The 22,717-nt window shown below is 38.9% G+C and overlaps 1 protein-coding gene across 1 annotated transcript in view; it reads right to left on the bottom strand.

Moving 5' to 3' along the window:
• UBL3 (ubiquitin like 3) overlaps positions 1-22,717 on the bottom strand; it is a 69,818-nt gene that overhangs the window by 5,736 nt on the left and 41,365 nt on the right. Inside the window, exons 2-3 of the mRNA XM_008273523.5 lie at positions 7,981-8,089; positions 3,819-3,905 (exon numbers count right to left, since the gene is read on the bottom strand). Coding sequence (XP_008271745.1) covers positions 3,819-3,905; positions 7,981-8,089 — 196 coding nt within the window. The remainder of the gene's footprint in view (positions 1-3,818; positions 3,906-7,980; positions 8,090-22,717) is intronic.

Below are 22,717 nucleotides of genomic sequence, written 5' to 3'. Positions count from 1 at the left end.
CTGATCATCTTGAACTTCCAGTTAGTAAGGCTGTCACATCTTTCCTTTAGTGGACTCAAGTTCTATATGACTAAAAGGTTACACCCCAAAGAGGATTCTGGGCAGTTAAAAGACTTCATTGCCAAAATTTCCTATCTGAAACTTACTAAACACAGAATCTCAAGACAGCGGAAAATGCCCAGGCCTCCTCCTTTAACCTTTCTCAGTGACTGAATTCCATCAATGGCTGAATCCCTGATACTTCACAATCACCCACTGTTGACCATCACCTATGACAAGGCTGTTACTCTTTCCTGTGGTGCATCATTCTTTCTCTAGGCAGCTCAACACATTCAAATATTCTTTCTTATACTGAATAGAAAACTGAATGCCTTTGATTTCTAGCTATAGGTCTTAAGTCTAATTCACAGGGCTATGCTGAGCAAGTATGGGGTGCTGACAAGTCTCAATCTGTTTCCACACTGGCCATTCAAAACAGCGGTTACCAGTCTGTTTTATAATTCACATTCACGAACACAGGAGGAGGTAGGTGTTTGGCCTAGTGGCTGACACTGATGAAGATACTTGTGGGCTGGTACGGTGGCACAGCAGGTTAAGCCACTGCCATCTCATACGAGTGCCAGTTTGAGTCTTGGCTGCTCCATTTCTAATCCAGCTCCCTGCTTAATGCTTGGGTCCTTGTCACCCATGTGGAAGACCCAGATGGAGTTCCAGAATCCTGGCTTCAGCCTGGCCCAACCTCCACTGTTGCAGCCATTTGGGGAGTGAACCAGCAGATGGAAGATCTCTCTCTATTTATTTAAAATAAATAAAGAAACAAATGTTAACAGTAATAATAAGATACTGTGTCCCACAGTAGAGTGCCTCAGTTGGATACCCATAGCTACTGCACCAGGGAGGCAGTGGTGATGGTCCTAGTGACTGGGTTCCTGCCACCCATGTGGGAGACCTGGACTGAGTTCCTGGCTCCCAGGTTTGGCCCTGCCATTATGGGCATCTGCCTTTCCCTGTCTCTCAAGTAAATAAATGAAAGATTCTTAAAACTGCCACAGGGTGACTAGCTGTGTTCATCAACTTGAGAGAACCATCTACAATCCTAGGTTCCCTCACTAAATCACCATGGTCAGAAATGGTTCGTTTTGCTTTTTAAAAGATTTGACAGTAACAAACACAGAGTTACACTAATAATGATATGTCAATTTGTTACTTATCCTAAAACAAGTTTTTAAAAAATATCAGCAAAAATTCCTATCTTAGAGGGAATGAATATTTTAACGTCAATTATTATTATTTTTATTTTTTGTTTATTTGACAGGAAGAGATATAGTTAGTGAGAGACAGACAGAGAGAAAGGTCTTCCTTCCATTGATTCACCCCCCAAATGGCTGCTATGGCCAGCACTGTGCCGATCCGAAGCCAAGAGCCAGGTGCTTCTTCCTGGTCTCTCATGGGGTGCAGGGCCCAAGCACTTGGGCCATCTTCCACTGCCCTCCTGGGCCACAGCAGAGAGCTGGACTGGAAGAGGAGCAACTGGGACCAGAACCCGGCACCCATATGGGATGCTGGCACCGCAGGCAGAGGATTAACCAAGTGAGCCATGGCGCCGGCCCCTTAACCCCAGTTATATGCTCTTTAATATGAAGTTGCAGTTGGAAGGACACAACAAAAAGGAGTGGAAACTGCTTACAATGGTCAATATTCAAAGGGAAAAGGGAAATCTCAAGATTCACTCGTTTATCAAGAAATCAAATTTAACCAAAATTTACAAATTTTTAATCCACACAAGATCTTGTGTGAGCCACAGAGAATTATAAAAGACTAAAACATGGCCTCACCCTTCATGAATGTACAACACAGCCAGGAAGCGAACAGTCAATGACATTGAGGCCTGGTCTATCTAACTACGCAAAAACCATACACCAAAAGCTTCTGTTTTAAAATGGAAAATACTGCTTAGAAGAAGTACTTTTTAGGTCAATTTTAACACTGCCACTCAAGTTTGATAAAGTGTGATAATACATCTTGAAATGTTCTGTTGATTTGATGTTGTCATAAAAGCATTTGTGTTCATCTACTCTAGAACTTATCACATAGTGGATTTTATCTCTGTCCTATGTAATACCTGAGTGCCTTGAATGGAGAGATTCTATCTTACTCACTGTGTTCAGCACAGTGTTGGCACATTAAGTATTCAATGAATATATGCTGAATGAATGAATAAAAATATTCTACTTTTAAGGAAAAACAATTGAAATGTTTCATTGTTACATTCAGAGAAAAAAGACTATACTGAAATAAAGGTATATTTAAATAGATCATTTCATTTGCCCACAAATTTCCAATTATCTGAGTATAAGTGAAATACATTTATTAAAACAAAACAAGCAGGGCTGGTGCTATGGTACAGTAGGTTAATCCTCTGCCTGAGGTGCCGGCATAACATATGGGTGCTGGTTCTAGTGCCAGATACACCACTTCCGATCCAGCTCTCTACTATGGCCTGGGAAAAAGTAAAATATGGTTCAAATGCATGGCCCCTGCACGCAGTGTGGGAGACCTGGAAGAAGCTCCTGGCTCCTGGCTTTGGATTGGCGCAGCTCCAGCCATTTGGGAAGTGAACCAGCGGACAGAAGACCTTTCTCTCTGTGTCTCCCTCTCACTGTCTGTAACTCTACCTCTCATATAAATAAACCTTAAAAAAAGCAGCAATATTTATTTAAAAAATAGAACAAAACAAGCTCTGTTGATAGCAGAAAATGCTCCCCCCTAAGGGGGCACTATTGAGCTACATTTCTCCAATCACATATAAAGACCAGTATCAGCTAACAGTGTTTACCAAGCACCACTTGCTTGCTACTCTAAGGAGTCTAAGTGCTCTAATACATAAACTAATTTCTCTCTCCCCATCTAGGTGGTAGGCACTATTGTTATTACATTTTACTGATGAGGAAACTCATTGGCTAAGACACTTGCCCAAGGTTACACAGCAAATAGGCAGTGGAGTCAGGATACAACTGGGACAGTCTGGATCCCAAATCTGCTCTTCCAATCTCCTTAAGATACTGCTGCTGGGGGGAGGGGGAGAATGCTGTGGGTAGAGCACTGCCTGCAGTGCTGGCATCCCACATGGGCGCAGGTTCAAGTCCTGGCTGCTCTACTTCTGATCTGGCTCTCTGCTATGGCCTGGGAAAGCAGTTGAAGATGGCCCAAGTGTTTGGGCCCCTGCACCCACGTGGGAGACCCAGAAGAAGCTCCTGGCTCTGGACTGGCCCAGCTCTGGCTGTCGTGGCCATTTGGGGAGTAAACTAGCGGTTGGAAGACCTTTCTCTTTGCCTCTCCCTCTCTGTAACTTCAAATAAATAAAAAAAAGATACTGGTATTCTCCTAAGTCATTTACATTCATTCTCACATAATCCATAATTATATCAGTTGAAATCAAATGGAAAATATTCCCTCATTATTACATTTAAAAACCAATTATCATAAATTTTTCCCAATTAATATCTCCAGTTTTAACTTCAAATATTACATCTAAATTATATTATTCAGAAATGCAATAAAATTATACTTATAAAAGAGTAGGTATGAACTCTATTATACAGGGACAGAGTTTATTTCATTAAGTAAAGCACATGAATCAGAGTTAAATTAGATCTAATAGAATGCAAAATATAAAGGAGTAGCCATACCAAAAACAGCCAGAAGTCATAGTTTGAATTTATTATTATTTTTTAGTAAACTGAAGATATTAACATTCAAAATGAAGAGATAAAGCTACACACCATGAACATTAAACCCATTACAATGGTGGTTATTACCTCCTAATGTGACGTTTCCATGTAGAAATCGTCCTTGATAAATAAGTCGTAGAATATTTGGACTGCTGACCTGTTCTTCTTCCCAGTCTGAAAAGAATCCAGTGATCTGGTTAGGTGCATTTCACCACATAATTAAGGTTTCAAAAATTCATACCTAAATCAGTTAGAGTATGTCGAAGAAAAGACCTAGAGCTTCCCATAAGTGAGATACAGGTTGAGCATTCTTAACCCAAAAATCCAAAACTTAATGCTTAGAATCTACAGCTTCTTTTTTTAAAAAATATTTATTTATTTACTTGAGAGGCAGAGTTATATAGGCAGAGAGAGAGAGACAGGGAAAGGTCTTCCATCGGCTGGTTCACTCCCCAAATGGCTGTAATGGCCAGAGTTGGGCCAGGCCAGAGCCAGGAGCCAGGAGCCAGGAGCTTCCTCCGGGTTTCTCATGCGGGTGCAGGGTCCCCAGTACTTGGGCCATCTTCCATTGCTTACCCCAGGCCAGTATCAGGGAGTTGGATCGGAAGTAGAGCAGCTGGGATTCAAACCAGAGCCCATATGGGATGCAGGTGCCGCAGGTGGATGCTTAACCTATTACACCAATGTGCTGGCTCCAGAATCTGCAACTTTTTGAGCAATGACACTAAAAAGCCCCTGAACCCATGTGGGAGACCCAGAAGATCCTGTCTCCCGGCTTTGGATTGATGCAGCTCCAGCCGTTGCAGCCATCTGGGGACTGAACCAGCGGATGGAAGACCCCACCCCCACCCCCACCCCCCGCTCGCTCGCTCGCTCGCTCTCTCTCTCTCTCTGCCTCAGCCTCTCTGTAACTCTGCTTTTCAAATAAATCTTTAAAAAAAAAAAAAAGTTTCAGAGTTTGGAACATTTCAGATTTTGGATTTTCAAATCTGGGATACCCAACCAGTAACCACTGAGGTCTATTTTAAGTATTTCAAAATCTGAAAAAGCTCTAAACTCTAGAACATTTCTTTTCCCAAGCATTCTGGATAAGCAGCACTGGCTCTTGCTTATTCTCCTCAGCAAGTGCTACAAAAATACTAGTTTTAACTTCTCAAAGAATACTAAAATGTCCCAAATTGTAACCCATAGAAGTTTATAAAATGCAAATGAGTTAGGAAAAATCTAATCCTAGTAAAAGATACGTCCTTTGAAGATTAATTTCAGGGGCCAGCACTGTGGTGCAGCAGGTTAAAGCCCTGGGCAGCAGTGCCGGCGTCCCATGTGGGCACCGGTTTGAGTCCCGGCTGTTCCTCTTCCGGTCCAGCTTCCTGCTAATGAGCCTGGGAAGGCAGCAGAGGATGGCCAAGCAAAGTGCTTGGACCCCTGCATTCACAGGGGAGACATAAAGTAGAAACTTCATGATTTTTGAGTTTTCAAAATGATGAATTTGAGTTGGATAAAATCATGGCCTCTCAGGGACTTGAGCCCAGCAGAAATTGGGAGAGGGAGAAATGAGTTTCAATCATTCCCTGGTCCAAACCCTAGGCCTTTCCCTTCCCCTTCTCTCCTTCTGACAAGCCTTTTGTCTTTTATTCCTCTGTTCCCAGATTTTTTCCTCTTCTGGAAGAAATTCATAACTTTCCTAATTATTGTTTAATAAAATATTTCTGACCAAAATGGAAACATTCCATAGACATAAAGGCGAATGACAGTAACCATTTAATTTAGAGGGGAGAGAGGTGAATATTCCAATAATATTTAAAATACTATTTTAAGATGCAGAGACTTGGGAGTCTCACATTGCATTCTCTTACACTGCACTGTCTTACACTGTTCATGATGTCCACATCCTGCTCTGGTTTAGTATACTATTTCTCTTTCCCTCTCTCCAAAGATCTGAAATTGAGAGAGGCCTTAGAACAAGGCTTACATGAGTATTTTCAGGCATTATTAGTATTTCTCCAATAACAGCTCTGTGCCAGATTTCTGCCTATTAGCTGTATTTCCAGTAAGCTACATAAAGGTCTGCTAAAGTAGATGAATTCCTTCCAAAAGCACATTTTACAAAGTATTTCCCTCTACTGATTTAATGTTTACTACACCTTTGTCATTAGCATCAATATGTGCACTTGTGACCTTCAGTACTTTACACAACATAGCAGATCTAAGTCTTTAATTTAAATATTTCATATAAAATTATTCCTTCACATTTCCTATAGAGTCTAAAATTGCTGAGTAGATTTGGCAAACAATGAAAATTAAAAATTTTTCAAGTAATATTTAACTGATATGATTAATACTCAGCACCTATAACAGTTCATTCACTTCAGAATATGCATTGGATTCTTAGCTTTGTTTATCATTAACCAGAACTTTGTAAGGAATTAAAACTAATTTTAAGTCAAATAATTATGAAAGTAAAAGCATTTTTCACCTCAAGTTATTATATTGCCCAAATAAATTTTTCTAAATATCCATGTATCAAGATATCTGTACTCCATCAAAGCTCCATAAAAGTGAACTTTTACATCATACTTAGCACAACATCACTCCTTCCATTTATGAAAATGCCTGTCAAACTGACAGTTACCTATCCCGCCTGGTTATCAGGAATATGTAACATTCTTAGCTCAAATTTCATCTACTTTAGCTTTTCTGAAATTCCTTCTTGCTCTGTTAGCTTTACTCCCTTCCTTTTTTTACGAACTAGCCCCCTGGTTACCAATGGGAAGAAAGACCCAGTAATTCAAAGTATTTGTCTAAATCAGGGTTTCTTAAACTCAGGACTGTGGGCTCACAAAGACATGTTCTTATGGTCTCAAAGTCCTCATCAAGAATTTTTTTAAATGATGTTTTCATTTTAACAATAATCTGGAACAGATTATCTGGATGATTCAAATAATTACTTTATAACCAAGCGCAGCCTTGGGATTTTAGTGCCCATGAATGCACGAGGTTTACGACTGTACTGGCGCCGAGCAGCCAGCACTCCTTTAATTGTCAAGAGACTAATGAGAAAAGAACAGAGGTTCATTTACTGCATATATTCTAAGAGAAGACTGAATGACAATTTGGTACACTTATGAATGAAGGTTTTGTTGTGAACCTACAGATAACCTAGCTGTCACACACCCACAGGCAGGCCATATTCAACAGCACTCATGATACAAGCAGTGGGGTTGCCTTTAGCAAAAATACATTATTGGAACATTAATGTTAATTTGAACATTATTAGTTTTAGAGTTACAGTTGCATTTTCTTTATAGATCTGTTTTAGTTCCATGGATATAGTTTTAATTGGGTTTTCTGTTTCTACATTTAAAATTATACATTATAAGTAATTTAAGTCACTACTAGGGAGAATCTGTAAGAATTTTTTTCCTATAAAAAGATTCTACATATTATTTAAGGTTAAGAAACACTGAACTAATCTGATTCATTTTTTGTATATATACACTGTTTTCTCTGTTAGAAAAAAAAGTCTTGTCCTCTAAAAGTTCAAATTGCTCCTAATAATGTAAAATCAGCTGTTTAACAGTTATAGCCCTAATCGTATATGCCACAAAAAGGGCCAAAAGGACAGCTGGAGAAGTTTAAAGGAAGAAAGTAAATCAAAGATTCATTTAAGGAAGGGAGGTCAGAACCATCACATAGAAAAGAAATCAGAGAAAGAAGGAGACCCCCCACACACTCTCCAAATTTGCTTGTTATAAACGCTGGCTTGAAAATGGAAAGCAAAAATGGACTGCACATCTTCGTCACATTTTAGTAGTTCAGAGAACATGAACTGACACAAATTAGATGTTAACTTTGTCTCACTCCTAACTTTTACATAAGCTTTGTACAGAGTAGACCAATGAGAACAAATTAGAATCTGTGAAAGACAGCTTTTCTTTCCTTTCACTTTGTGTTTATGATGCAAACAGGTTTATGGATATAAGTACAAATATATTAACTATTTTGTGGTTTGCTCTTTAATACTTTCCACTAAGGCAAAAAACAGGGATTTTGTGCACTGGGCTCTTTCATCTTTTGGAATGAGATAGCTGAAATACAAAATCTAGGGAATGATATAATGATCTCCTTTGAATGAGGCTTATACCTTCAATTATTTGTTTTTCGATATTTGTAATATTTTCAAAATGTGAAACAAGGTAGAACATAAAGAATTAACATTATTTGTTTTTAAGAGAAAAATCCCACTCACCCATTGGCCAGTTGTCATACACATGCTTTGCAATGTCAGAAGCAGAATCATTAGGAGAAAACAGGAACTCTTTTGTTTTTCCGCTTACCAAGATGAGGCGCAAATTTATCTGAAAGAAGAGAGTGATTTTTTTATTGTAACTCTTAAAAGATTTTTAAGTTAAAAAATATGATTCACAGGTTTTTTCATTTCAATCACATTCTAAATATTATCAATGCCAACTTGTGGTTTTACTTACTTAATTCTAAAGCTTTTTTAATGCAAAGAATAGGAATTTTGCTATGATTTTATTTTCCATTAAGACATATGTGTATGTATGGCACATATGTATATGTATGAGCAAAGGAAAACTAAAGTTTATTGTACTTTCAAATATAACTACCCCAACAATGTTCAGAATTGGACTTTTGCAGGTTTTCACTATTACCACAGAATACAAATTTTGCATGTCTTATCCTAAACAGAAATATATCCGTAACTAAGAAAATAAGTATTATACTTTTACCTTTCAAAAATTATACAAACCCAAATTAACCAGAAACTATAATTTAAATTATTTCATCATGATTAATAGGAATCTATTAATACCTGCATACCAAGTACACAATCACTTATTATTTTGGTAGCTGGTTGGGGAATGTGGAACAAAGGATGTAAATTTACCCTCAGAGAAAATTCTGAGGGAGAAAACAGACTTGAAATGTTTGAGACTTACTGGATTCACACTTTCAAGTAAATAAGCATTTCTTATACCATCCTCAATATATTTTTCAAAATGTTCACTTTTAAATTTTTATCTGGCATAATTGTTATTTGTAAAAACTACCAAACTTATTCATTTCCCCGTAAGTCATAGAAACATGGCATGGTTTCCTACAGCTCTGGGCCTCTGATTAAGGGGTAAAGACGACCTTCCTGGAAGCTGAGCCCTGGGACTGGGCAATCTAGCCTCGCTTCTTTTCTACAGAACAGAGAATGGCATTGTACCAGCTGAATTGTGCCAGGTCCCAGGTTGCACCCAGACTCTCCTCTTCAGTTACAATATTGTTTTCCTTATTAAAAATACCAGAAAATCTTTTAAGATGCCAGAGTCTACAATAAATAAATCGGCAGCTACTGCAGAACCATCTAGATACTACTGAAGACCAACAGCACTCCCAGAGCCTCACCACTATGAAAATGTGTTGAACGTTCTATCTTCTCCAGAAATAAACAACTGCATTCAGTGGAATGCAACTGGACTCCATATTAGATGAGTGGAACTGGGTTCCATATAAAACCTGCATTATAACTATAGATACTTCAATAAAAACTCATTTTAAAAATTTATATTCATCTTCTGATACATCCAGTAAGAATTTCTTACTGTTTTTTTCTAATCAGAATGAAAGCACACCAAAGAGTCACATACAGGAAGAGATCTGATGAAATCACAATGCTGTAAAGTAATATGATCCAGAAACTGTGTGTTCCATTTGAACAAGTTCAAGTTTGCAAAATGATTAAACAGTAAAATAAATAAAAGTACCACCTTTTTTATTTCTTATAGCAAATAAGTAATAAGTGATTCTTCAAACAAAGTACCCAAGATTTATGCCACACAATGTAAATTTTAGTTCTCATGGAGCTATTATTCATGGCTATCTCCTTACATATGAATATTAACAAAGATATAAAGCCTTCAGTCATTAATGCCCAAGGAATTATGTGCTTTAAAATAGTCTGGCTATAAATGTTTATTTAAACAGGGAAAAAATTAAACTCAAGCTTCCAAAGAACTATGTAAATTATATGAATCTAGTATTTTTTGGAATAGTTTTCTAAGTTTAAAAAATTAATTTCCTTTAGACTTTTATTCAAATTATAATATTTAAAAATAACAAAAGGAAAATTTAGTCGTTAGGACCTATAAAAGTACCACTAAAGCATACTTTCAATTCTTCCCGCTGTCCACGACTACATTAGTGGAAAGCTCAATGATGGTAGTCCCTACCATGGAAATCCGAGCAGTTGTTAGTAACAGGAGACACAGGTCTAGGTGATATGACCTGAGAAGATGCCCACCATATATCACATGAGAGAAAGCTAACTGCTTCGTCACTGCTGACTGACCGGTATCTTCTGGAATCCTTGTATGTTGAAGCCCTGACCCTCACAATGTACTGCACGTGGAGACAAGGTCTTTAAGTGCTTCTAACAGTTTACAAATCTAAAATACAAAGCAGAGTTTGCTTATACTTTAGTAGTATAAACGTCTCTCTCTTTTACACACACACACACACACCCACACACCCAAACCAAAGTCTAGAAAGATGTACCAAGTACTAACAATAGTGACATCTATTAAAGTTGGATTCTAGTTTCTTCTTTATGTATTTCTGAATTTCCTTTCATTAAATATGTATTACTTTTAAGAGAGAATATGACACTATTTCAAAGAATATCCTTAGTCATCTCAGGATATATCTCACATACTATTAAGATTTTAAAAATTGGCCGGTGCCGCAGCTCACTAGGCTAATCCTCCACCTGCGGCACTGGCACCCCGGGGTTCCAGTCCCGGTTGGGGCGCCAGTTCTGTCCCGATTGCTCCTCTTCCAGTCCAGCTCTCTGCTGTGGCCCGGGAAGGCAGTGGAGAATGGCCCAAGTGCTTGGGTCCCTGCACCTGCATGGGAGACCAGGAGGAAGCACCTGGCTCCTGGCTTCGGATTGGTGCAGCGCGCTGGCGGTAGCAGCCATTTGGGGGGTGAACCAATGGAAAAGGAAGACCTTTCTCTCTGTCTCTCTCTCTCACTAACTTTGCCTATCAAAAAAAAAAAAAAAGATTTTAAAAATTGTTAAACATATCAAGTGCTGTATCAGGATGGGCTTACAAAGCAATTTAAGTATTTTCTTGCATAGATATTCCCCTTGAGGATATAAAAATAATAATAAAAGCACACTATGCACTCTAACAAATGTATCATTTGGGTGAGGGGTGTTCCTAATGTGGCTGGGCTATACACTGTAGGGGCACAGGGTATTTGAGAAATGTCCAATGCCTTTCTCTCAATTTTGCTGTGAAACCTCAAACTGCTCTAAAATAAAGTCATCTTCTTTCTCTATAGCTTTTTTTTTTTTTTAAAAGCTAAGCATAGAGATACAGGACTACAATGTTTTAATATGAAGTTGTAAGAGTTTGTGAATCCTCTGAACACTATGCAGTGAACTAAGTTAAGGTCTTTTGTTCTAGAAGTTTGGCATTCCCAGTTACTCTCTGAGTTCCTTTCAGCAGCTTAAAAACAAAACAATACACACACATCTCCATCTATAAACATTCTGGGTTCACGCTGAAAATTTCTCAGCATTCCCTAATTTTAAAACTGACACACAACACTGTCAGCAATGCACTGGTAGGTAACACAGGATCCTTCCTAGGCACACTGGCCTGTTTCACACGCTTAGGTTCTGTCTAACCCCAGGGAAAGCTGAATCTGTAACTTAGGGTGGAGGCTGAAAGTGGCTTCAGGCTCTGAAAGTCAGAATAAAAAGCAGCAAGATTTATCTACTCAGGGGGCAACTGACCATGCCTCTGGGGAGGGGGGAAGGGGAAAATATGACAGCTCTGAAGAGTAAGTCAGTAAGTACATAAATCTTAGAATTTACTAAGTCAGACAGTTCAGGGAAGAAGCTTCCATTCCCATTACAAAGAGCAACAATAAACTCTCAACATTAAGCTTTTAACTGAAATAACAAATTGCCTGAAACATTCTCAGCGCCTGCTGCATTCCGCATTCCAGGTGGTCAACCAGTATTTACTGAATTTCAGTTTCTCTCTCAAGAAGCAAGTGCAGACTGGAAAGGTCACAGCTAGGATTTCACTCCTGGCTTCAGAGTTCTGGACTCCATAACAATGACCAGTGCAGTATACAGACTGGGACCGGACAATAATGCTTTCTTAGTAATGCTGTGGACAGGTGGAGTTCATACTTGTGAACACCTCAATCTACAATTTGTTGTGTTAGCAACATGCCACAGTTACTATAAAGGCTATCATTTATCAAAGCATTTTGAAAAGTAAAATTCTGAGCCAACATATCAAGACATGTATATTGGGCCTCATTTTCAAATGAAGGCAAAAACTGGACTATTGATATGGGAGATTAACAGATTGGTCTTGACTTATTATGCTTCTACTGATGGGACAAACTTGCTCCTACACTGGAAACACAAATCTGCCTCAGAATTCAATTATATCTTAGGATTCAAGTGCATCTTAGGACTGTAATACCAACGAAGAAAAATCCTGACTTCCTTCAATTTCCTCTAGAAGAAATCTTGAAAGTAATCACCCAGATAAACACTGAGATACTCAGCTGGTCACTAGTTAACTGTTCCTCTTTTATAGCAAGGATCTCCTCGGGCTTATTCCTAAAATCATGTCAATTATAGCTTTTTGCAGTAACCGTTTGGTAATTTCTATAAATATGAGCTAGTTCCATACAAAACATTAAATATTTATTAATGAAAGATCTTTTTAATTCCTTGAAGCTAAGCTAAATCAATCTATAAAATACATGTAAAAACCTCTGCTTGTGGGGCAATGGGATCTTCTACAAATCAACAGTAGGTTAAAAACAGGACATGCATAGCTTAAAATATGATACACTTTGTATTCATACTTGTCTAAAAAGAAAACTTAATCTGGACTCTGAATGACTTGGTAAGAGATGGAACTCTTATTATTTAATAAAATTCCCAGGAGATAGAATTTAGATCTTCTGAATGAATATGTATTTTATAATTATTTTTGTAGCAAAACAAATCTTAACAAGACTACTAATGAAGAAGAATGGCCATGATCCTTTCCTGCAAGGCCAGTGGAAGAATGTTCCAGTGCATGCAATTTCAAGTTTATCAAAGTTTTAATTCAAATTTCCATTTCTACTTGATAGAGTACATCTATTTGGAGAAATCTCATCCACAACTTGATTCACACAATAATGTGTTTTTAACTGGTCAGGGTGGAGAAAATGAGGGGAAAGAGACAGGAAGAATGGAAGATGGAACAAACAGCCTTTGGAAATAAAGCAGGCAAGGTGATGGACCACACCTTTCACAAAGAAATAGACACTACTGTTTCAAACAAAGAAACCAACACACTGACCTGAAAGACTTCTCTCTTCTCTTCAGAGTTTTTGAGTACTGGCGCCCTTCCCTTCAAATGTGCAGCTTCCTTGTGGGCAACGATGCAGAGAAGCACCTCTGCCCTAGTAGCTCTCATTCCTGCCATTTTGAGTGAATGGCTAAGTGGTGAGTGGGGAAAGATGTGGGACCCTCTTTGCAAATCACTTTTTAAAAGCCATCAACTTTTCTCAAGGAAATTACGCTGAGGGGAAAAAAGTTAATCCCAAATGGCTGCAGCCTGTATGGTTCCCCTTGCATGACAAAACTACAGGGACGCCTGGTGGCAGGTGTCGGGAAGGGGAGGTGGAGGCAGGGCTGCGACTTCTATACAAGGGAAGCATAAGGGGCCTGGTGATGGCACTGTTCTGCATTTTAACTGCGGGGGCAGTCACCTGTCACAACTAAAAAAATACATATATACACACACATATATATATACATACATATATACACATATATACATATATGTATATACACACATATATATAAACACTCTATACAACACAAACACACAGACAAATGCCCGTCAAAGTAGACAAATCTCAACAGCCTGTGAGTTTTATCAGCCTGTGATATTCTACTGAGGTTATGGAAGATGCTACCATTAGCGAAAACGGGGTGAAGAGTATGTAAGGTTTCTCTGTATTACTTATAATTATCCCAAAATAAAAATATTTTCTAAAAACTAATAAATTTTTCAGAAATTCATATGGTGTTTATTGTGTGTCTTGCCTTTGGTTATTCATGTTATTTGCATTTGAAGATGAACAGTGCCTTCAAAAAATAATTCTGTATATTAAAATAGCTACTTGATCTAGAAAAAAAGGACACAAACCTATCTGAAAACAGGCAAATTTCTTTGTCCTAGAGTTATGGGTTTATAAATGGTATATTTTGAATTTTTAAGTGTCCCATGAAGCAAAAAAAAAAGACTGAGGGAGAAGAGAAACGTGTTCATTTTTCTACTGATTTAAATTCATGGGGCAGGTATTGTGGTGTAATGGGTTAAGCTGTCACCTGAGATGCCTCCAGCCCTACTTGAGTGTTGGATCAAATTCCAGTTGCTCTGATTCAGACCCAGCCCCTGCTAACACATCCGGGAGGCAGCAGATGACGGCTCAAGCACTTGGAACCCTGACTCTCACGTGACACACCCAGATGGAGTACCTAGCTCCCAGCTTTGGCCTGGCCCAGCCCTGGCTGTTGCAGGCATTTGGGGAGTGAACCAAGGGATGGAAAACAGAGTGAGCTCCCATCTGCTGGTTCACTCCCCAATCATCTATATGGTCAGGGCTGGGCCAGGTTAAAATTGGGAGCTAGGAACTTAATCCAGGTCTCCTCCATGGGAACAGGAACCCAATTACATGAGTAATCAACACTGCCTTCCAAATTACATTAGCAGGAAGCTGGAGTTAGGAGCTGGGGCTGGGAGCTGATACTCAGATACAGGCCATAAGTATCTTAACCACTAGATTAAACAACTGACCCCATCAGCTTTCCTTCATTCATTTATTCAAACATTTTCTGAAACAGAAACTGTGCTGGATGCCTGGATTACCAGAGATTTCAAGATTTCATAACCTTGAAGCTATGACAGATAACTATGGGAGAGAGGAGCAGCCAGGATATAAAATTTGAGTGTCGACCATGTATCTTTTGCTGAATGAATGTTTAAAATGACTGGCCCAGCTGTGACCATTTGGGGAATGAACCAGGGATTGAAGACCTCTCTCTCTCTGTCTCTCCCTCCCTCTGTAACTTTGCCTCTCAAACACATAAATCTTAAAAAGAAAAAAATAAAGTAAAAAATAATGACCTCTACTGAGTGGCTTACTATAGCTCAGATAGTGAACTTTTAATTGTCATTATTCCTTTACATACAACACGTTTATAGTGTGTTTATATATGTACATATATAAAATACACTTACATGTAGTTATATTAGGTATTACAATTAATCTAGAAATGACAAAGCATACAGGAGAATCTGCCTAGATTATATGCAAATAATAGGCCATGTTATAGAAGGGAATTGAGCCTTCTCAGATTTTGGTGTCTGAGGGGGATCCGAGAAGCAACTGTCAGTGGATACCAAGGGAGGACTGTCTGCCAAGTTCTTGGGGCCTTTACACACATCGTTCCTTCTGCCTGCAGAGCTCTGCCCCTGCACCTCCTATCCCAGCTCACATGCTCTGGTGTATTGCATATGACAGAAGATGACAAGAGAAATCCCCCTGAGCCTAATTATCTGGATGAAGCCATCAAACTAAATTTTTGAAAAAGGGAGTAGCAGAAGAAATTCAAAATAGAACTGGAGGAGCCAAGAAAGCATTTCTCTTCCCCACTGGAATGGAGCAGCAATCATATTTGTAAGGAAGTCATATTAGGCAGCCATAAAACGGATTTTGACCTTTAAGAAAACATATCTGAATCCCTGCCTACGAACGTACTTGTATTTGATGGCTTAAGAAATGCAGTTGTAAACTAAGGTACACTGAGATTTGCTTAACAGAATGGAGCTATGGGATATTGTTCTATATTCTCTTCAGCACTTAGCACGATGTAGATTCTACTATATGTTAAATAGGAAATCTTTATAGGTGAAATTTCAGTGGGACCACTTGTTTTTAATTGTAGAAACACTTACCCACCATAACAGGAAGATAAAACAAAGTCAGAGAGCTTTTGAAGCTTAAATTTCCATGTAAAAATTTTACAACTTCTCATTTACTTGGAAGGTGAATTTCCAAAACATTTTAATGCATAACAAAATCCAGGAGGAGAACCACAATTTAAAGCAATATTTAATATTTTATTAATTTATGATCATTCAACTATTTAATTAACATAATTTTGAACACTGAACATGAACAAGAAACTGCTGTAAAGATGAAAGAACAATAATAGTAAATTACTTGCCTTTTATCCAGATTCAATTTTTTTCTCCAACTCGGTTCATAATATAAGTACATTTCAAAGTATGCAGTTCAGAATTTGTAAGGCATTTAGTGCCCAGCATATGGTAAGTACATAATTAGCTGGCTATTATCACAAATTATATATCATCACCATCATAATCATCAACAATTTAGAAAACCACATAACACTATACAGTGCTCTTTGCTTAAGTACTTTACAATGTATATTTACTTTAAAATAAGTTTGGGAAACTTTTATCAAATCCATGAAAATACAGACAATATATTTTCTTCAGAATTCTTGCAAATTATTCTTAAAATTACAATTTTTTCAAGTTCTAAATCCTTTAAAGATATGAAACACACTGTTCTGAAATTAAATTACGGCCTGTATCCCTTTAAAAACTGCATGTAGGATACTAACCAGCTGCTTTAATGTGTTATCAATATGCAAAGGTAGCAGTCTAATTTTCTATAGGTACTATCAGCTAAACAACAAACCTGAACCAAACCAGAGTACTTTTTCCAGGACACTGGATTTGTATCTAAGCAAACTTTTGTTTTGAGCAGTTGTTTCTGGTCTCATGGCTCACTAAATTAACTGCTGCATCAGTACAACTGTTTCTGAAGCACCAAAGCTTGTTTCACAAGGGCTGAAGATATTAAACTAGAGATGGGAGGAAAAGGGCTGGCAAAGGAACAGAGGGAGAGAGCAGATTTTTCCAATATATGTGATATATTTTCACATCTTTTGGGGAGATGATCATTCTGCCTACCTCCCATTAATGCAAACATGATGACAGAAGTTCTATGGTTAAGACAACCAGAAATCATGGGGAAGGAAATTCACATTTACTGAATATCAGTTAGGTACCAGAAGTTTTCCTTACATGTATTATGTCCTTTGACTAGTTCTAGCATGTATCCTATTTCAACATCTAATAGATAGTACTTTTAGTTCCCTCTTATCAACTAGGTATACCAATAAATCCTAGCATCACACAGAAAAATCTTAGATGGGGGCCAGCATTGTGGCATAGTGGGTAAGGCTGCCATCTGTGATGGCATCCCATATGGGCACGGGTTCAAGTCCTAGCTGCTCCACTTCCAATCCAGCTCCCTGCTAATGCACCTGGGAAAGCAGAGAAAGATGGCCCAAGTGCTTGGGCCCTTGCACCTACATGGGAGACCCAGAAAAAGTTCCTGGCTCCTGGCTTTGGACTGGCCTACCTCTGGTTGTTGCAATTATTTGGAAAGTAAACCAGCAGATGGAAGACCTCTCTCTTCTCTGTAACTCTGCCTTCCAAATACATAAATAAATCTTTTAAAAATATTACATGCCTTTAACGATAGTCCTCAGTTATTCAATCCTGAATAACTTTTAAAGCTGGACAGTCTCAGAATTCATCCAGTTTATAAACAGGGTCTATCAGAGGCGAGATGGTAGCAAAGCACAATAAAGAGCCCAGATTTTCTCTCTCCTGGGCCAGGAAGTATCCCAGTATACTTCAGTACCACCTCAAAGCACCTTCTCAATACTCTCCCAATAATTTTTTAATACTGCATTTCTGTGCTATTCAAATAGTCACTCCATAAGGGCCTTTCTCCTAAGAGTCACAAAACTTTTGAGATGAAATATTCTATAATCTTGGAGCTGGTGCTGTGGCATAGTGGGTAAAGCCTCCACCTGCAGTGCCGGCATCCCAGATGGGGGATGGTTCGAGTCCTGGCTGCTCCACTTCTCAACCAGCTCTCTGCTATGGCCTGGGAAAGCAGCAGAAGATGGCCCAAGTCCTTGGACCCCTGCATCCATGTAGGAGACCTGGAAGAAGCTCCTGGCTCCTGGCTTTGGATTGTCGCAGCTCTGGCCATTGTGGCAATTAGGGAGTGAACCAGCGGATGGAAGACTTTTCTCTCTGCCTCACCTGCTCTCTGTAACTCTTTCAAATAAATAAAATTTTTTAAAGAAATATACCATAATCAGTGTGCTGCTTATTAACTGAAAATTAATCTTGCATTCCTCTGAGCCATGGAATGTGTAAGGAATTCAAGTAGATATTAAGTGAAAAGTGGTTGGAAATGGTGGAAAAATTCAAACAATGTTGTTGCCAGAGGCCAGGGGATGGGATAATAGAGTTACTACTTGACGGATATAGGTTTAGCTTTGCAAGACAGAGTTTCTCAGATGAATAGTAGTGATGGTTGCAAAACATTAGAAACACACTTAACATCACTGAACTGCACATTTAAAAATAGTCTATATGGTAATATTTATATGTATTTTATCACAACCTAAAAATCAACCAAAAATTTAAGCAAGTTTTTTTCACTGCAAGAGGTCTTCTTACATGCCAAATCCTGAGGGTAAAGGAGTCCTACACTAGAGTGTTCAAGACTGTTCTACTTTAAAATGACACTTAAAAAACTAAACACACGAATGTGGGTTAACAGGCACCAGGCTAGCTGCTGGAGAAGATACAAAACATAGCCACTAACTCTACAGTACTCTGGTTTTGCTTTTTTTGTCTGATGGCAGGAGGCGGTGGGGCTAATACAGATAGGCCACTGACACTCAAGTCTGCTTACTCATTTTAAAATTTGTTGGGAATGGTATATTGCCATAGAAAGAAATTTTACTTGTAGGGGCCAGCTCTGTGGTGCAGTGGGTTAAGCCACTGCCTGCATTGCTGGAATCCAGAATGGGTGCTAGTTCGTGTCCCAGTTGTTCCACTTCCAATCAAGCTCCCTGTTAATGGTCTGGGAAAGCGTCAGAGAATGGACCAACTGCTTGGACTCCTGCACCCATGTGGGAGACTGGAAGAAGGTCCTGGGTCTTGGCTTCAACCTGGCCCAACCCCAGCTGTTGCGGCCATTTGAGGAGTGGATGGAAGATCTCTCTCGCTCTTTCTGCCTCTTCCTTTCTTTCTGTAACCCAGCCTTTCCAATAAATAAAAATCTTAAAAAAAAAATTTTACTTGTCATGGAAAGTCAGTCCTACAGTACTGTACCTTTAAAAATGCTGAAATAACTATAACGAAAATAGTCAACTTGTGTGTGACTTTCTCCCTATTATACTATAATGGAGAATTAAACATTTCTATCACTGTTCTATGGAAGTGTAAAATATACCCAGAGATGAGATGAAACTAAAATTCACATTAAATAAACACATAAAAACATGAATTGAATAAGGCTTCTACTTCCCACATCCTTTTCAGAAAACATGGGGGGAAGGATTTAGACTTGATGCCATGGCTGTGGTTAGAAAGGAGAATACTTTTTTTTTTTTTTTCAGGCAGAGTGGACAGTTGAGAGAGAGAGAGAGACAGAGAGAAAGGTCTTCCTTTGCCGTTGGTTCACCCTCCAATGGCCACCGCGGCCGGCGCGCTGCGGCCGGCGCACTGTGCTGATCCAAAGCCAGGAGCCAGGTGCTTCTCCTGGTCTCCCATGGGGTGCAGGGCCCAAGGCCTTGGGCCATCCTCCACTGCACTCCGGGGCCACAGCAAAGAGCTGGCCTGCAAGAGGGGTAACCAGGACAGAATCCGGCACTCTGACCGGGATTAGAACCTGGTGTGCCGGCGCCGCTAAGCGGAGGATTAGCCTGTTGAGCCATGGCGCTGGCCTAGAAAGGAGAATACTTTTAATGAGTGCCTTTACCTTATGAAAAAGAAAACTAATGGTTCTCAAAGGGATTGTTCTAGATCACTGTTCAAAGTCTCATCTGGCACTAGTATCATATGATTAGCCCTAAACAAAAGGGCATGTTATTTAGAAATATAAAAATTTTATTATATAATAAAAGTAATATACATAGGACATATAAACATTCAGTAATGATCAAATCATTCCTATCAGTCACACTTTACACTTGAATTAATAAAGCTGGAATGATGCAAGCTCAATGTCTTTATTCCCTCATCATCAACTCTTTATCTTTGATTCACTATAAACCTGTGCTATTGAAGTCATGCTCTGAAATCCTACCTTTAAAGGTCACTTATGACTAATAAAAATGTAAAAAAAAGCTTCTCATTACTCATATTCCTTAGTTTTTTGGCAACACAGCACATAATTTAACTCCTTCCTTCTTAAAAATCTTCCTTCATTGAGTTTCTGTAATTCCTGAAGCGTGTTTTTGGAACATGAGCCCCCATGAGATATTCTGGAGGAGAAAAGGGTTCAGCAATCCATACAATGCCACTTCAGATATCCTCCTCTTGGAGACATATGCCATGCATGGTTTCTAAAGCCCAGAGAATTCCTATACTTTTAACATGGTTCCAATATTAAACCACAAAACTATTTTTCTTTCCTACCCCAAAGATCTAGCTTTTGGTAAAACATTACCTAGGAAAGAATACTCCTATTTCCTTAAGTCTATGAGTCTTGCTTTTTGTTGTTGTTTGTTTTTTTTTCGTTTCATAATAAAATATGGGCTTTTCCAAGGTTCCCATATTAATATTTCCCTTTCTTACTACTCCATCTTTGAGAGACTTCACCCACTTCCAAGGCTTCAACTGCCACCAATTTGGAATAGTCACACACTGTATGGTGATGTTTCAGTCATCATTGGAGTACATATACAATGGTCCTACATTAGAATGGAGCTGAAAGACTGCTATTGTCTAGTGACATCGTATTCATCACAAGGCCCCAGAGCAATACATTACCCCCACGTTTGTGGTGATAACACACTGCCAGTCATAAAAAGCAAAGCACATACAATTATGTACAGACATGATTCTTGATAATTACAATAAACTGCAAATGATGTACATATTTATTTGCAAGGCAGAGTTAGAGAGAGAGAGAGGCAGAGACAGAGACAGAGAGAGAGAGAGAGAGGTCTTCCATCAGCTGGTTCACTCCCCAAATGGCCGCAATGGCCAGAGCTGCAACGATCCAAAGCCAGGAGTCAGGAGCTTTTTCTGGGTCTCCCATGCAGGTACAGGAGCCCAAGGACTTGGGCCATCTTCCACTGCTTTCCCAGGCCATAGTAGAGAGCTGGATTGGAAGTGGAGCAGCCGAGACTCAAGCCGGCGCCCATCTGGGATGCCGGCACTAAAGGTGGTGGCCTTACCTGCTGTGCCATAGTGCTGGCCCTCAATCCTTATTTTAGAGTGTATTACTACTTATACAAAAGTTAAAATGGGGCATGTCATGTCATCTTGGCAACAGACTCATCCATCTCCTCTTCACTGCATCTCTTAATTGTATCATTTTCTTGTGCTCAATTTAATCTCATGTTGTTTTGTGTCGTGTGGACCTAGGAACAATAGGCTATGTTATACACACACACACACACACACACACACACACAGCCTGGATGTGTTGGCTATGCCACTGAGGTGTGTGGAAGTACAGTGAATGACATGCACACAATGGTGAAATTGCCCAAGGACACATTTCTCAAAAAGTGTGCGCACTGTAAAGTGAGGCATGTTTCTATTCTCAAATTCTATGGAGAACCACTTTCATTTCCCCAACTGTTGGCTGACTATTTCCAATTAGGTAGCGCTTACTGTCCCCTTAAAACTGATTAGGTTTAAAAGTAAACCTATTTCTGCTTAAATAACAGGTTAAATTTTCTGACTATTTCTAAATTCTCCTGGTCTCCTCAGTCATTCGGGCTTGAAAATCTAGGGTCATCATTTAGTCCTGCCCTTTTTCTCACCCCTCCTTATCCAGTTAGTAACTTTCAAATTCTCTCTGCTGTCAGGGTCCTGGCGAAACTCATCTTGCAAACTGTCACTCTTCCCAGTAAACTGTGGTCTAGATAGGTAACACATCCTGATTGCTTGAAAGTGCTACACAGTACTTGGCACGAGGTATACAGTTAATCAATAGTCTACTCTGAAATACGTACTATTCTCTTCATGTTACAGATGGCAAACTGGAACCCTGAGGTTAAGTAACCCCTAAGAACACAGAGTTCGCAATTCAAACTCTTCAGTCAAACTATTAGTATTTCTCTACCCAAAGTCCTATTTCAGCCAAATTGACACGTTCATTATCCACCCATTCCTATCAAGAATCACCAGAATGACTTCCTGATTGCTCTCCTCTTATTCTGAGGCCTCCTTCTAAGCCTGTGTGAGCTCACAAGCCCTTACTACTCTTTCTTTCCTCAGAATTTCTACTCCATCATTGCTGTCACCTATCACTGGTGAGTTGTCCATGCCCAACTGGGAACAATTTTGATTTGCTTCTTGTCTCACTATTATTATGAATAGTGTGTCCTCTTTTACTGCCACTTTAAAGGATAACTTTAAGGTCATTCTACATATACCACACCAGTAACTGTAGCAAGATACAGTTTATATAGGTGTCTTAATTCCTCTGGAAAATCCACCTTAAAACTTCTTGTATGTTTAGCACCAAGAACAATGTACCCTGTATGTGGTTCCAGAACAATTTTGGAGATGATGTGCTTTGGCTACATTTTGTTTCTCAATTAAATCCTGCTTTTAGATAAAAAAAAAAAAGAAAGAAAAACAATGAATTTTAAATAAATCATATACTTAATTCCAATCATAGCACCTGAAAAAGTAAGTAGTTACTATGTTGGAAGGAAGAACTAATATTGTACCAGAGTATGCCAGGATGCAGGCAATATTCCTAAAGTATTTTAATATTGTACCTGTAATTAGATA

The sequence above is a fragment of the Oryctolagus cuniculus genome, chromosome 9 (assembly GCF_051225735.1).
Source record: "Oryctolagus cuniculus isolate XC-2025 breed Fujian yellow rabbit chromosome 9, ASM5122573v1, whole genome shotgun sequence".
Classification (NCBI taxonomy): Eukaryota; Metazoa; Chordata; class Mammalia; order Lagomorpha; family Leporidae; genus Oryctolagus; species Oryctolagus cuniculus.
The sequence above is the reverse complement of the archived record's forward strand: the minus strand, read 5'-3'. Positions and strand labels throughout refer to the sequence as shown.